Below are 13,867 nucleotides of genomic sequence, written 5' to 3'. Positions count from 1 at the left end.
CATTACTATTAAAGCCTTGTTGAGGCTTTTGATCCTTCCATGAGAGATTTGGGTGATTTCTCCATGATGGATTGTAAGTGTTTCCATATGGTTCACCCAGGTATTTTAACTCTGCTATTGCAGGGTTCTCAAGATCATAAGCTTCTTCCTCAGAAGATGCCTCTTGAGTACTGTTGGATGCAGCTTGCATTCCATTCAGACTCTGAGAAATCATATTGACTTGCTGGGTCAATATTTTATTCTGAGCCAATATGGAATTCAGAGTATCAATTTCAAGAACTCCCTTCTTCATAGGCGTCCCATTACTCACAGGATTCCTCTCAGAAGTGTACATGAACTGGTTATTAACAACCATGTCAATGAGTTCTTGAGCTTCTGCATGCGTTTTCTTTAGGTGAATGGATCCACCTGCAGAAGTATCCAATGACATCTTTGATAACTCAGATAAACCATCCTAGAATATATCCAGGATGGTCCATTCTGAAAGCATGTCAGAAGGACACTTTTTGGTCAGCTGCTTGTATCTTTCCCAAGCTTCATAGAGAGATTCACCTTCTTTTGTTTGCTCCAATGGTGGGGATGGAGATGCTTCTTCCATGTAAATTGGAATTAGGTGCAGTAAAGTCACCAAGCATCCTCCTAGCATTATTATTATTTTTGGCTGCCATCTCCTCTTCATGTTCGAAAATTTTTGAAAGGTGCTTGCTGGATTGTTGTAATATTTTCGAAAATTATTTTTGAAAAAGAGTTAGTGATTTTCGAAAATAGTTTTTTTGAAAAAAAATTAGTAATTTTTCAAAAATTCAAATAAAAAATAAAATAATTAGTCTAATTAAAAAGAAATTTTGAAAAAAGAGGGAAGATATTTCCGAAAATTAGAGAGAGAGAGTTAGTTAGGTAGTTTTGAAAAAGATAAGAAACAAACTAAAAGTTAGTTAGTTGAAACAAATTTGAAAATTAATTTTGAAAAGATAAGAAGATGAGAAGTTAGAAAAAATATTTTAAAAATCAAATTTTAAAAAAAATAAGATAAGAAGATATTTTTGAAAAGATATGATTGAAATTAGTTTTGAAAAAGATTTGATTTTTAAAATCACAATTAATGACTTGATTCACAAGAAATCACAAGATATGATTCTAGAACTCAAAGTTTGAATCTTTCTTAACAAGTAAGTAACAAACTTGAAATTTTTGAATCAAAACATTAATTGATGATGTTATTTTCGAAAATTATGTGATAAAATTAAGAAAAAGATTTTTGAAAAATATTTTTAAAAAAATTTCGAAAATAAATAAGAAAAGTGAAAAAGATTTGATTTTTAAAAAAGATTTTGAAAAAGATGAGATTTTTAAATTGAAAATTTGATTTGACTCATAAGAAACAACTAGATTTTAAAAAAATTTTGAAAAAGTAAAATCTAATTTTCGAAATTTTAGAGAGAGAAAAAGGAAAAGATATTTTTTTGATTTTTTAAATTTTTATGATGAGAGAGAAAAATACTAAAAATGCTCAATGTATGGAAATTTTGGATCAAAACAATGAATGCATGCAAGAATGCTATGAATGTCAAGATGAACACCAAGAACACTTTGAATGTCATGATGAACATCAAGACTTATTTTTGAAAAAATTTTTTTATGCAAAGAAAACATGCAAGACACCAAACTTAAAAATTTTTCATGTATAGACTCTATGAATGCAAAAATGCACATGAAAAACAAGAAAAGATGCAAAACAAGAAAACATCAAGATCAAACAAGAAGACTTACCAAGAACAACTTGAAGATCATGAAGAACACTATGAATGCATGAATTTTCGAAAAATGCAAGATGAATATGCAATTGACACCAAACTTATAACATGACACATGACTCAAACAAGAAACACAAAAATATTTTTGATTTTTATGATTTTATGAATTTTTTTGTATTTTCTTTTAATTTTTTTCGAAAATCATTTTGAAAAAGAAAAATAAGGATTCCAAAATTTTTAATATGAATTCCAGGAATCTTATGCTCTTTAGTCTAAAGCTCCAATCAAAGGGTCAGGCATGGCTTAATAGCCAGCAAGCTTTAGTATGTAAATTACATCCATTGAGGTGATTAGTTGAAGACCAATCCCAAAGCAGTTTGTGTATGGCTTTACAGCCAGATAGGATTCAACATGTTTCATGAAACACTAGAATTCATTCTTAAAAATTATGAAGAAAAATATATTTTTGAAAACATTTTTATTTTAAAATATTTTTTTTTCGAAAACAAAGGAGAAATTTTTGAAAGATTTTTGAAAAATTTTTGAAAAGAAAACAAAAAGAAAATTACCTAATCTGAACAACAAGATGAACCGTCAGTTGTCCAAACTCGAACAATCCTCGGCAATGGCGCCAAAAACTTGGTGCACGAAATTGTGATCTCTGGTAATGGCTCCAAAAACTTGGTGCTCTAATCTCAATTCATAATTTGTCACAACTTCGATACAACTAACCAGCAAGTGCACTGGGTCGTCCAAGTAATAAACCTTACGTGAGTAAGGGTCGATCCCACGGAGATTGTTGGTATGAAGCAAGCTATGGTCACCTTGTAAATCTCAGTCAGGAGGATATAAAAGGTTATGGAGTTTTCGAACTTAAATAAGAAGTAAACATAAAATAGGGATAGAAATACTTATGTAATTCATTGGTTAGAATTTCAGATAAGCGTATAGAGATGCATTCGTTCCTCTGAACCTCTGCTTTCCTGCTGTCTTCATCCAATCAATCTTACTCCTTTCCATGGCTGGCTTTATGCAAGGGCATCACCGTTGTCAATGGTTACATCCCCTCCTCTTGTGAAAATGGTCCAAATGCTCTATCACAGCACGGCTAATCATCTGGAGGCATCACCCTTGTCAATGGCTGCATCCCATCCTCTTGTGAAAATGGTCCAAATGCTCTATCACAGCACTGATTGTCACGTTCATCACATTCAGGTTGAAATACAAATGAATATCTTAGAAGCGAAATAAGATGAATTGAATAGAAAACAGTAGTACTTTGCATTAATCTTTGAGGGACAGCAGAGCTCCACACCTTAATCTATGGAGTGTAGAAACTCTACCGTTGAAAAATACATAATTGAATAGAGGGTAAGCATGGCCGAGTGGCCAGCCTCCCATGGAGGTCTAGAGATCTAAAAATGATCAAAAGATGTTCAAAGATATCTAATACAATAGTAAAAGGTCCTATTTATAATAAACTAGCTACTAGGGTTTACAGAAGTAAGTAATTGATGCATAAATCCACTTCCGGGGCCCACTTGGTGTGTGCTTGGGCTGAGCTTGAAGTCTACACGTGGAGAGGTCATTCTTGTTCTTGGAGTTGAACGCCAGCTTTTGTGCCAGTTTGGGCGTTGAACTCCACTTTGTAACTTGTTTCTGGCGCTGGACGCCAGAATTGGGCAGAGAGCTGGCGTTGAATGCCAGTTTGGTCGTCTAAACTTGGGCAAAGTATAAACTATTATATATTGATGGAAAGCCCTGGATGTCTACTTTCCAACACAATTGGAAGCGCGCCATTTTGAGTTCTGTAGCTCCAGCAAATCCATTTTGAGTGCAGAGAGGTCAGAATCCAACAGCATCAGCAGTCCCTCTTCAACCTCTGAATCTAATTTTTGCTCAAGTCCCTCAATTTCAGCCAGAAAATACCTGAAATCACAGAAAAACACACAAACTCATAGTAAAGTCCAGAAATGTGAATTTAACATAAAAACTAATGAAAACATCCCTAGAAGTAGCCAGATTCTACTAAAAACATACTAAAAATAATGCCAAAAAGCGTATAAATTATCCGCTCATCACACACATATCAAGGCATCTAATGGAAATAAGAGGGGATTTAAACATAGGGAACTTAAGGCCAAAGAAGCATTTTTTCAATCAAAGCACATACTTAGGAAGGCAAATGTAAAACCATGCAAATAGTATGAATAAGTGGGTAAAGAGTTGATAAAATCCACTCAATTGAGTACAAGATAAACCATAAAATAGTGGTTTATCAACCTCCCCACACTTAAACATTAGCATGTCCTCATGCTAAGCTCAAGAGAAGCTATAAAGGTGAAGAGGAGTAGTAGAATGTATGAAATGCAATCTATCTATATGAATGCAACTACATGCAAAATGATTCTACCTACTTGGTTAAAAATAAATAAGTTCTCCAAGACAAACATGAATCAGATTTTACTAATTCAAATTATACAATAAAAGACAAGTAAACTTATAAGAAGATAGCTCATGAAAGCAGGGAACATAGAATCAAGCATTGCACCCTCACTGGTAGTGTATATCACTCTAGTCTCTCAAGTGTATAGGGTAATTCACTCTACTCTTCTCTAATCATGCTTTCTAAACTTTGTTCTTCATCTAACCAATCAACACATATTTAGCATACTAATGCAAACATCATGAGGTCTTTTCAGGGTTGTAATGGGGCTAAGGTAAAGGTAAGGATATATATATGGCTAAGTGAGCTATAATTTGAATCTTTGACTAACCTAAGTTCTCACCTAACATACATACACTCTATAAAACTTTAAAATCATACCTAACTACCCATAATTCCCACTTTTGTATCCATTATTTTTCTATTTTGGTTTTTCATGAGTAGGTTCCCAAATTCCCAATATTCAAATAAATTAGAGACATGATACATTCCCTTATTAACCCATGTTCCCACAATTTTCCCACACTTAGTTGATGCACAATCTCTATCTTAAGCTTAACCAAAGATTCAATTGGAATTTTAATTTGTTTTTTTCCGCTTAAGGCTAGTGATGTGATAAAATATAGAACAAACGGGGATTAAAAAGGCTCAAAGTGGCTAACAAAGGTAATTTAAAGGGTAGGCTTATTTGGGATAAGTGAGCTAAAATCAAAGAATGGCCTCAATCATATGCAAGTATGTAAATACATTAAATAATAGACATATAGATTGGAACAAAGCAAAGATTGCAATTATAGAGAAGAAAACACACAAGAATAAAAATTTATAGTTAAATTATGTAACCATGTAAATAAGCTCAAAATCTCACAGGTTGTGTGTTCTTTAGCTCAAAAACCATGTTCCAATTACAACTTCAAACAAATTTAACACAAGTTTTGATTTAAATTAGTGAAATACTATAAAAATTTATTGAAAAAAAAATATTATTTCATCCAAGTAGTAACTAAAAGCACAAAATCAAATAAACATGCAATTAACCATGCAAATGCAACAATGAACAAACAAAGAAAATAAAATAATGGTGTTGAAAAGAAGAAAATAGCTAACCCATGGAGATCGGTATCGACCTCCCCACACTTAAAGATTGCACCGTCCTCGGTGCATGCTGAGATGTGCAGGTGGACGGGTTGTTCCAACTGATGCTTTTCTTCAAGGATTGTGCAGATGGACTTGTTTGTCTCCCCTTTTAGAATTTTCTCCCTTTTTTCGTCTTTGGTGGCCATCCTGAAAGAAGAGAAAAAGAAGAAATGTAACCCAAAAGATAGAAAATAAATAAAATATGGGTGTTAATGCCAAATGATAAGGGTCTCATTTACATGGAAGCTTCAACATGTACGTGAGAAAACAATAGAAGCCATGGCATACCAGTGGTGCAAAATTTGCAACAATGGGGAAGAGAGTGGGTAATGAAAGACAATGTAAGTTCATGTCAATACAAAAGGAATATCAGTAATATAAAAATTTTGGGGAAGAAAAGATAAGATAAGTGGCAAATCAGGAAAGCTGTGCGGCGCAATCAACGCGGTCGCGTGGGGCACGCGGTCGCGCGACTTGCACTTATACTGATTGACGCGGTCGCGTCGGTCACGCGGTCGCGTGACACGTTTATGCTACTGGCGCGAGGGCAGCCTCGCACTCGCACAACTCTTTGTTTGAAACTTAGTATTGCCAAAATCTAGGGTGACGCGATCGCGTGATTGACGCGATCGCGTGGATGGCCATTTTTAAAAATGACGCGGACGCGTGGGGCACGCGTTCGCGTGGTCGGGCTTGTGCTTCTAGCATGAGTCCAGCCCAATTCCAACTCAACTTTCGGCCATACATCTTTTTACGTCGATTTATAGGGCCACGCGGTCGCGTGGGTGACGCGGACGCGTGGGAGGCTCTTTTGCCACATGACGCGGTCGCGTGGGGTCAAATTATGCTAAAGGCGCGCCTCCAGCCACGCTCTCGCATGACTCTCTGTTCAATTCTTTTCTTCCCGACGCACTAGTGACGTAGACGCGTCAGCGACGCTGCCGCATCGCGTGCGTGCTTTATATATATATATATGCAATTATGCAATTATGCAGTATGCAATGCTAATGTAGATGCTATGAATAATTCTAGGTTAAATGAAATTAAAATAAAATAAAAACAAACAGCATGAAATAAAATTGAAAAAGAAACGATCATACCATGGTGGGTTGTCTCCCACCTAGCACTTTTAGTTAAAGTCCTTAAGTTGGACATTTGGTGAGCTCCCTGTTATGGTGGCTTATGCTTGAACTCATCCAGGAATCTCCACCAATGTTTGTAATTTCAGTAGCCTCCAGGATCCCAAACAAGGCACGTAAAGCCCTTGAGCAGTTTTAAACAGGTTCTCAGGCTTCCAGTGTTCCGAATGTCAGAACAGACTCCAGGATCCCAAACTTTGCTTTTACACCCGTCTTTGTATTGATCATTATGATTCCATCCGGGTAGCAAGCAATCTGAATTCTCACTAAAGCGGCCAAACAACTTCCTAGACCCATTCAGTTGAGCTTTACACCAACCTTTAAACTTTGAGCACACAACCATGTTGAACCTTGCTTGACAACTCTTACTGACCAACTTCCTCTTACTCTTAATGCCACAAAAAGCTCTAAGTTGACCATCCGTCTCCAGTAGCCCATATTCAAGTGGAATTAGAAAGCTAAGGGATATGAATTTTACCCACTTGAATGTTGTGAAGGATGATGGCAACTTAGGGGGAGGGGTCTCCAATAACTTTGGCAAGGTGATTTCAAGCTCTACTCCCTTGTGCCCTTTGACAACTTCCACCTCTTTGCAAGTTTCTTCAATATCAACCTCTTCCTCTTAGTAGCTTTCTTCCAATTCAATCTCTTTTGCACTACTTACCAAAGGCATAGGAGGTTGTGCTTCTTCTTTTTGAATCTCCATCTCTTGGTTAACCTCTTCAAAGTCTCTAGCCATGATATGCCTTGGAGGTTGTACACCCTCCTCAACATCAATTACAACCGTCTTGAAAGGAGGTTCTATGTCTTGACTTTCCCATGGAGGTTCAACATCTCCTAAGTCTTCAACCACTTCTTCCTCTGTAACTGTTATGGCTTCCTCCACTTGTTCCAATACAAAGCCATGTTCCTCATTGTCCACCGAAGTGTCTAGTGTCTCCTTCATGCTTTGCTCTTCTTTTGATTCTCCACATGTAGCCATGGGAGTTCTTTGAGTGCTCAGATATTGAGAAGCTATTATATTTACGAACTCGCCTAAGGCGGCCGTGAAATTTAGCACACTCTTATTCATCCTTTCTTGCCTTTGAAGAATAACACGAAATCTGTCATCTATTGGAGGTTGGGGTGGATATGAGGATTCATTGGTTGGGAGAGAGGGTTCATAATAGGAATGTGGTTCATCTTGATAATGATATGGAGATGGTGAATATTGAGGTGGTGGTTCATGAGAGTAGTTGTGTTGGAAAGGTGGTGGTTCTGTGTATGGTTCATTTGGCTCATAAAGTGGTTGGTATGGTGGATGTGGGTTAGGATCATATGGAGGTGAATGGTGGAAAGAGGCTTGTGAGTATGGTGGTCCAAAGTCATGTTGAGGAAAGGGTTCATAGGCATATGGTGGTGGTTGTTGATAGTCCATTGGAGGTGGTTATTGCCATGAGGATTGATCAAATCCTTGTGGCTCCTCCCATCTTTGATTGTTCCAACCTTGATGCATGTTCTCATTGTAATTCTTCTTCCTGCAACATAATTGTAACCAGACTCATAGCCAAAGGGGTGAGAGTTCATAGTATCAAATAAAAATTAAAAATAAAAATAAAAACAAATTTAAATTAAAAGGTTATTTAAATTTTGAATTTGAAAATTAAATTTTGAAATTTGAAATTTGAAAATTTTTAAAATTTGAATTTTGAAATTTGAATTTTAAATTTTTGAAATTTGAATTTTGAATTTTGAGATTTGAAATTTGAAAAAAAAAATTTAAAATTGAATTTTGAAAATTTTTAAATTTGAATTTTGAAATTTGATTTTTGAAATAAGATAAGATAACTAAATTTTTGAAAAAATTTTTGAAAAAAATCTAAATAAAAACCAATAACCTCTTAATTTATGAAAAAAGCAAAAATAAAAACAAAAACAAATAAAAAGGTAAAAAGAAAATATTTACAATAACCAATAATAAGGCACACGTTTGCAATTCCCCGGCAACGGCGCCATTTTGAAGAACTGAAGATTGATGGTTTAGAGGTTATAGTAAACTCTCATTGCAAGTATAGTTACTAAATCAAGCAATCAACCTTTCTTACAAAAGTTTTGGTTGTCACAAGTAACAAACCCCTTTAAAATTGATAACCGAGTATTTAAACCTTGGGTCGTCTTCTCAAGGAATTGCAGGGAGGTATGTTCTTATTATTGGTTATGAGTTTTGTAAATTGGGGATTTTGAAAGTAAGAAAGCAGTATGTTGAATGATAAGAAGAATAAAATAAATAAATAACTATAAATTAGACTCTTGGCAAGGTATGAAAACTGGAAGTCCTATCCTGGTTATCCTTATCAATTGTAATGAGAATTGGATTTTTCTCCCACTTTGTTAACCTCTAACTATGAAGGTAAGTTAATTGGATGAATTAATTTTAATTCCTCAGGTCCTAGTCTTTCCTTGGGAAAGGCTAGAGTTATTGGAACTTGAATTAATGAAATGAAGAAATCTAATTTTCAATCAACAATGAGTTTGATAACTCAAGTGTCTCCAATGACTCAACCAAAGCCAAAAGGGAAAAAATTCTACTTGAATAAAAATAATTTGGATAAACAAAGAACATTAATAAATTAAAGAGAGCAATCATAAGTCTGAAATACCTCAAATTATATTAAATAAAGAAATCAATTCTAACATGGAGTTCATAAACCAACATTAAAAAACTAAAATAAAATAATAGAATAAATAAAAGTAGAAGAACATTGAACCTGGGATTGAGAGTCACTCCTAAAACTAAGAGAAATCCTAAATCCTAATCCTAAGAGAGAAGAGAGAACCTCTCTCTCTAAAAACTACATCTACTCCTAAAATTGTGAATGCGAATGCTTTTCTTTATGAATGGATGCATTTCCCCACTTTATAGCCTCTAATCTGTGCTTTCTGGGTCGAAAACTGGGTCAGAAACAGCCCAGAAATCGCTGGTTGCGAAATCTGCCACGCTGGTTTTTCGTCACTACGATGTGTCCGCGTGGATCATGCGACCGCGTAACCTAGCGTCAGGGCAACTATGACATATTATATATCAAATCGAAGCCCCAGACGTTAGCTTTCCAACGCAACTAGAATCGCATCATTTGGACCTCTGTAGCTAAAGTTATAACCATTTGAGTGTCAAGAGGTCAGACTGGACAGCTTAGCAATTTCTCCAACTTCTTGTATTCCTTCCACTTTTGCATGCTTCCTTTCCATCCTCTGAGCCATTCCTGTCCTGTAATCTCTGAAATTACTTAACACACATATCAAGGCATCTAATGGAAATAAGAGAGGATTTAAACATAGGGAACTTAAGGCCAAAGAAGCATTTTTTCAATCAAAGCACATAATTAGGAAGGCAAATGTAAAACCATGCAAATAGTATGAATAAGTGGGTAAAGAGTTGATAAAATCCACTCAATTGAGCACAAAATAAACCATAAAATAGTGGTTTATCAAAGTTTCACAGAAAATACTCAAAGCCTTATTAATGATTTGGACTTGAGCTTTATTTGCTTGAGCAAAGAAAACGAGATCCTCTGCAAAACAGAGATGTGATAATTGAGGCCCATTTCTGGATAAAGTGATAGGTTTCGAATTTTTTTTCAACCAAGGAGTTAATTAAATGGGAAAGCCTTTCAATACACAAGACAAAAAGGTAGGCGGATAAGGGATCTCCTTTTCTTATGCCTCTAGTCAGGATGAAAGTTTCTGAATGAAACCCATTCCAAAGCAAGTTCATAGTTGGAGAGGAAATGCAATGATAAATAATGTTTACAATATTATCCGGGATGCCAATGTCTTGAAGAGTGTCAATGACGAATCCCTAGTTGAGTCGATCATACGCCTTTTTCAGGTCTATCTCAATCGCCATAAGACCTTTTCCTCCATTTCTGGTCCTCATCTTATGTATCACCTCTTGTACGACTAAGATATTGTCTGCGCTAACCCTTCCTGGGATGAAGCTTGCTTGAGTATTATACACGATAGCCCCTAGGGTCGGCTTAATCCTTTCAGCTATCACCTTGGTAACGATCTTATAGCAAACGTTACATAGGCTGATCGGTCTGAACTGGGCAAAGTTCTCCGAGGAAGGAACTTTAGGAATAATAGAGATAAGAGTCTGGTTCACTCTAGCAATGTTTTCTGGGTTCCTAAAAATCATTTGAATCCAACTTACTAGGGAGTCTGCCACAGTATCCCAGGAATGTTGAAAGAACTTTGCTGGGAGTCCATCACTTCCGGGAGCCTTCCAGCTACCCATATTGAAAACTGTGTGCTTGACTTCCTCGAAAGTGATGTTCTTGTTTAGGTGGATGATGAGCGGATAATTTATACGCTTTTTGGCATTATTTTTAGTATGTTTTTAGTATATTTTAGTCAGTTTTTATTATATTTTTATTAGTTTTTATTTAAAATTCACTTTTCTGGACTTTACTATGATTTTGTGTGTTTTTCTGTGATTTCAGGTATTTTCTGGCTGAAATTGAGGGACCTGAGCAAAAATCTGATTCAGAGGCTGAAAAAGGACTGCAGATGCTGTTGGATTCTGACCTCCCTGCACTCGAAGTGGATTTTCTGGAGCTACAGAAGCCAACTTGGAGCGCTCTTAATTGCGTTGGAAAGTAGACATCCTGGGCTTTCCAACAATATATAATAGTCCATACTTTGCCTAAGATTTGATGGCCCAAACCGGCGTTCAAAGTCAACATAGAAATTCTGGCATCAAAACGCCAGAACTGGCATAAAAGCTGGAGTTAAACGCCCAAACTGGCACAAAAGCTGGCGTTTAACTCCAAGAAAAGTCTCTACACATGGAAGCTTCAATGCTCAGCCCAAACACACACCAAGTAGGCCTGGAAGAAGATTTCTGCATTAATTACTTATTTCTGTAACCCTAGGCTACTAGTTTTCTATAAATAGGACCTTTTTCTATTGTATTTAGATATAGAGGTATATACTTTTGATCTCTTGATCACGTTTTGGGAGGATGGCCTCACGGCCATGCCTGAACCTTGTTCTTATGTATTTTCAACGGTGGAGTTTCTACACACCATAGATTAAGGTGTGGAGCTCTACTGTTCTTCATGAATTAATACAATTACTATTGTTCTTCTATTCAATTCACGCCTGCTTCTTCTCTAAGATATTCATTCATTCTTCAACTTGATGAATGTGATGATCCATGACACTCATCATCATTCTCACCTATGAACNNGTAGTGACAGACGCAAAAGGATCAATGGATCCTATTCCAACATGATCGAGAACCGACAGATGATTAGCCGTGCGGTGACAGCGCATTTGGAACATTTTCACTGAGAGGACGGGAAGTAGCCATTGACAACGGTGATGCCCAACATAAAGCTTGCCATGGAAGGGAGTATGAATGATTGGATGAAGGCAATATGAAAGCAGAAGTTTAGGAGGAACAAAGCATCTTCATACGCTTATCTGAAATTCCTACCAATGAATTACATAAGTATCTCTATCTTTATTCTATTTTATGTTTATCTTTTAATTATCAATTCTCCATAACCACTTGAATCCGCCTGACTGAGATTTACAAGATGACCATAGCTTGCTTCAAGCCGACAGTCTCCGTGGGATCGACCCTTACTCACGTAAGGTATTACTTGGACGACCCAGTGCACTTGCTGATTAGTTGTGCAGAATTGTGATAAAGTGTGATTCATGTTTGAGAGCTCCAAGTCTTTGGCGCCATTGTTGATGATCATAATTTCGTGCACCAGTGGACAAGGTCATCTTTTGCCACTCTAGGAAATTTACCTGCAATAGAAAAGTTAGGAAACACAAAAGAGTAATTATCAGGAGCATATAAAGATTTAAAAAAGGATACACCAAGTGTTTGAGTTCTTCCACATCGTCAATCTATTCTCCTTCATTGTTCTTGAGTGAATGACATAGTTCCTTCTTCTTCTCCCATTTGCTTTTTGATAAAAGTATTTAGAGTTCTTGTCCTCAAAATTGATGATATTACACCTAGACATCTGCATCCAATAGCTCTCTTCTTGAATAACAATCCTTTCGTATTCCCTCCAAAGGTCGTTATGGAGTTTCTCTAGAAATGGGTTATTGTTAAAAGAGAAACTTTGGTTCATTCCATCAAATCTAAGGAGGATTCTTTGCTTCTTTCTAAAGATGTGACCGAAAACCTCTTTATTCCAAATCTTAGCTTTATCCGTAAAATTATTTATATTAGAGACAAGACATCCCTGCTTGATCCAACTATTTTTTACTAATCTTTGGTAGCCTTCATGAAGGAGCTAAGGTGCAAGGAGCCTGAAAGGTTTATCTCTTCTTCTCGTCTCTAAGTTATTGAAGTTCAAAATGATGGGAATATGGTCAGATTTTAACTTAGGGAGATGTTTAACACCGGCTTATGGGAAGAGATCATTGAAATCCAAGTTGGAAAGAAGCTGGTCCAGTCTTCGTTTGACTCTATTCTTCTGCCAGGTGAAAGGGAGCCCTGAAAAACCTAGGTCCTTTAGGCCACAATTCTGAATATACTCTTGGAATCTTCTTGAGTCTTGAGAAAGATTGAAACTGCCCCCTGTTTCTTCAAGGAAAATGGTAGAATTAAAATTCCCGCCAATGCACCAAGGTTCTTGGATAGTCGTTGCGAAATTTTCTAACTCCTCCCAGAGGCTACTCCGGGTCCCAGGTTGTGGGCTGTCGTAGACACAAGTGTAGTACCAGTTTCGATTTTTGTTGTCTTTGATATTCAGATGGATAAATTGCTTATGGACTTCTAGAAGTTCGATATTCCACTCTTTCTTGTTCCAAAGGCACCAAATGCCTCCTGCAAAACCTTTAGCTTCGCTTCTACACCAAGATTCAAAACCTAGCTTGTGGATAATCACCTCATCTTTAGATCCTGAAACATGAGTTTTAAGGAGGACACACAAATTCAGATTATACCGATAGGTTAAATCTTTAATAATAATGGGGAATCCTTTAGCAGACACCCCTCTACGATTCCAAATTAAAATATTCATGAGAAAAACTATGATGGAAACAATTTCAAAAAAACTCCGTTAAAGAAAAGGATTCACTGAACCTCATTTGGCTTGCTGTTGACGGCTTGAACGTCCATCTCTACATTCTGGTAAATGACTTCTCCCTTTTGGAGATAAAGTTCTTTCATGTTTTTGTCCTCCCTTTTGGAGCTGGACTCGCTTGGCTCTGGAGGTTTATTCCCTTCTTCCTTACCAACCTCATTATTATACCCACCTCCTATGATACTAGTGATGAGCGCTTTAGTTGTATATATGATCTAAAGAACCCCCTAAGAGAGTTGGTTGCACATACTCAACTTTAGTAATCTCCTTGTTTAGGTAAGAAAATTGCCTCCAATA

General features: G+C 36.4%; 1 protein-coding gene across 1 annotated transcript; it reads right to left on the bottom strand.

The window, feature by feature from the left end:
* LOC107647057 lies at positions 12,890-13,656 on the bottom strand. The gene is made up of 2 exons (XM_016351184.1): positions 13,565-13,656; positions 12,890-13,481 (listed from the first exon to the last, which is right to left on the bottom strand). The coding sequence occupies exons 1-2, from the start codon at positions 13,654-13,656 to the stop codon at positions 12,890-12,892; spliced, it is 684 nt and encodes a 227-aa protein (XP_016206670.1).

Source organism: Arachis ipaensis, chromosome B06 (assembly GCF_000816755.2).
Source record: "Arachis ipaensis cultivar K30076 chromosome B06, Araip1.1, whole genome shotgun sequence".
NCBI lineage: Eukaryota > Viridiplantae > Streptophyta > Magnoliopsida > Fabales > Fabaceae > Arachis > Arachis ipaensis.
This window is presented reverse-complemented; position numbering and strand designations above follow the sequence as displayed.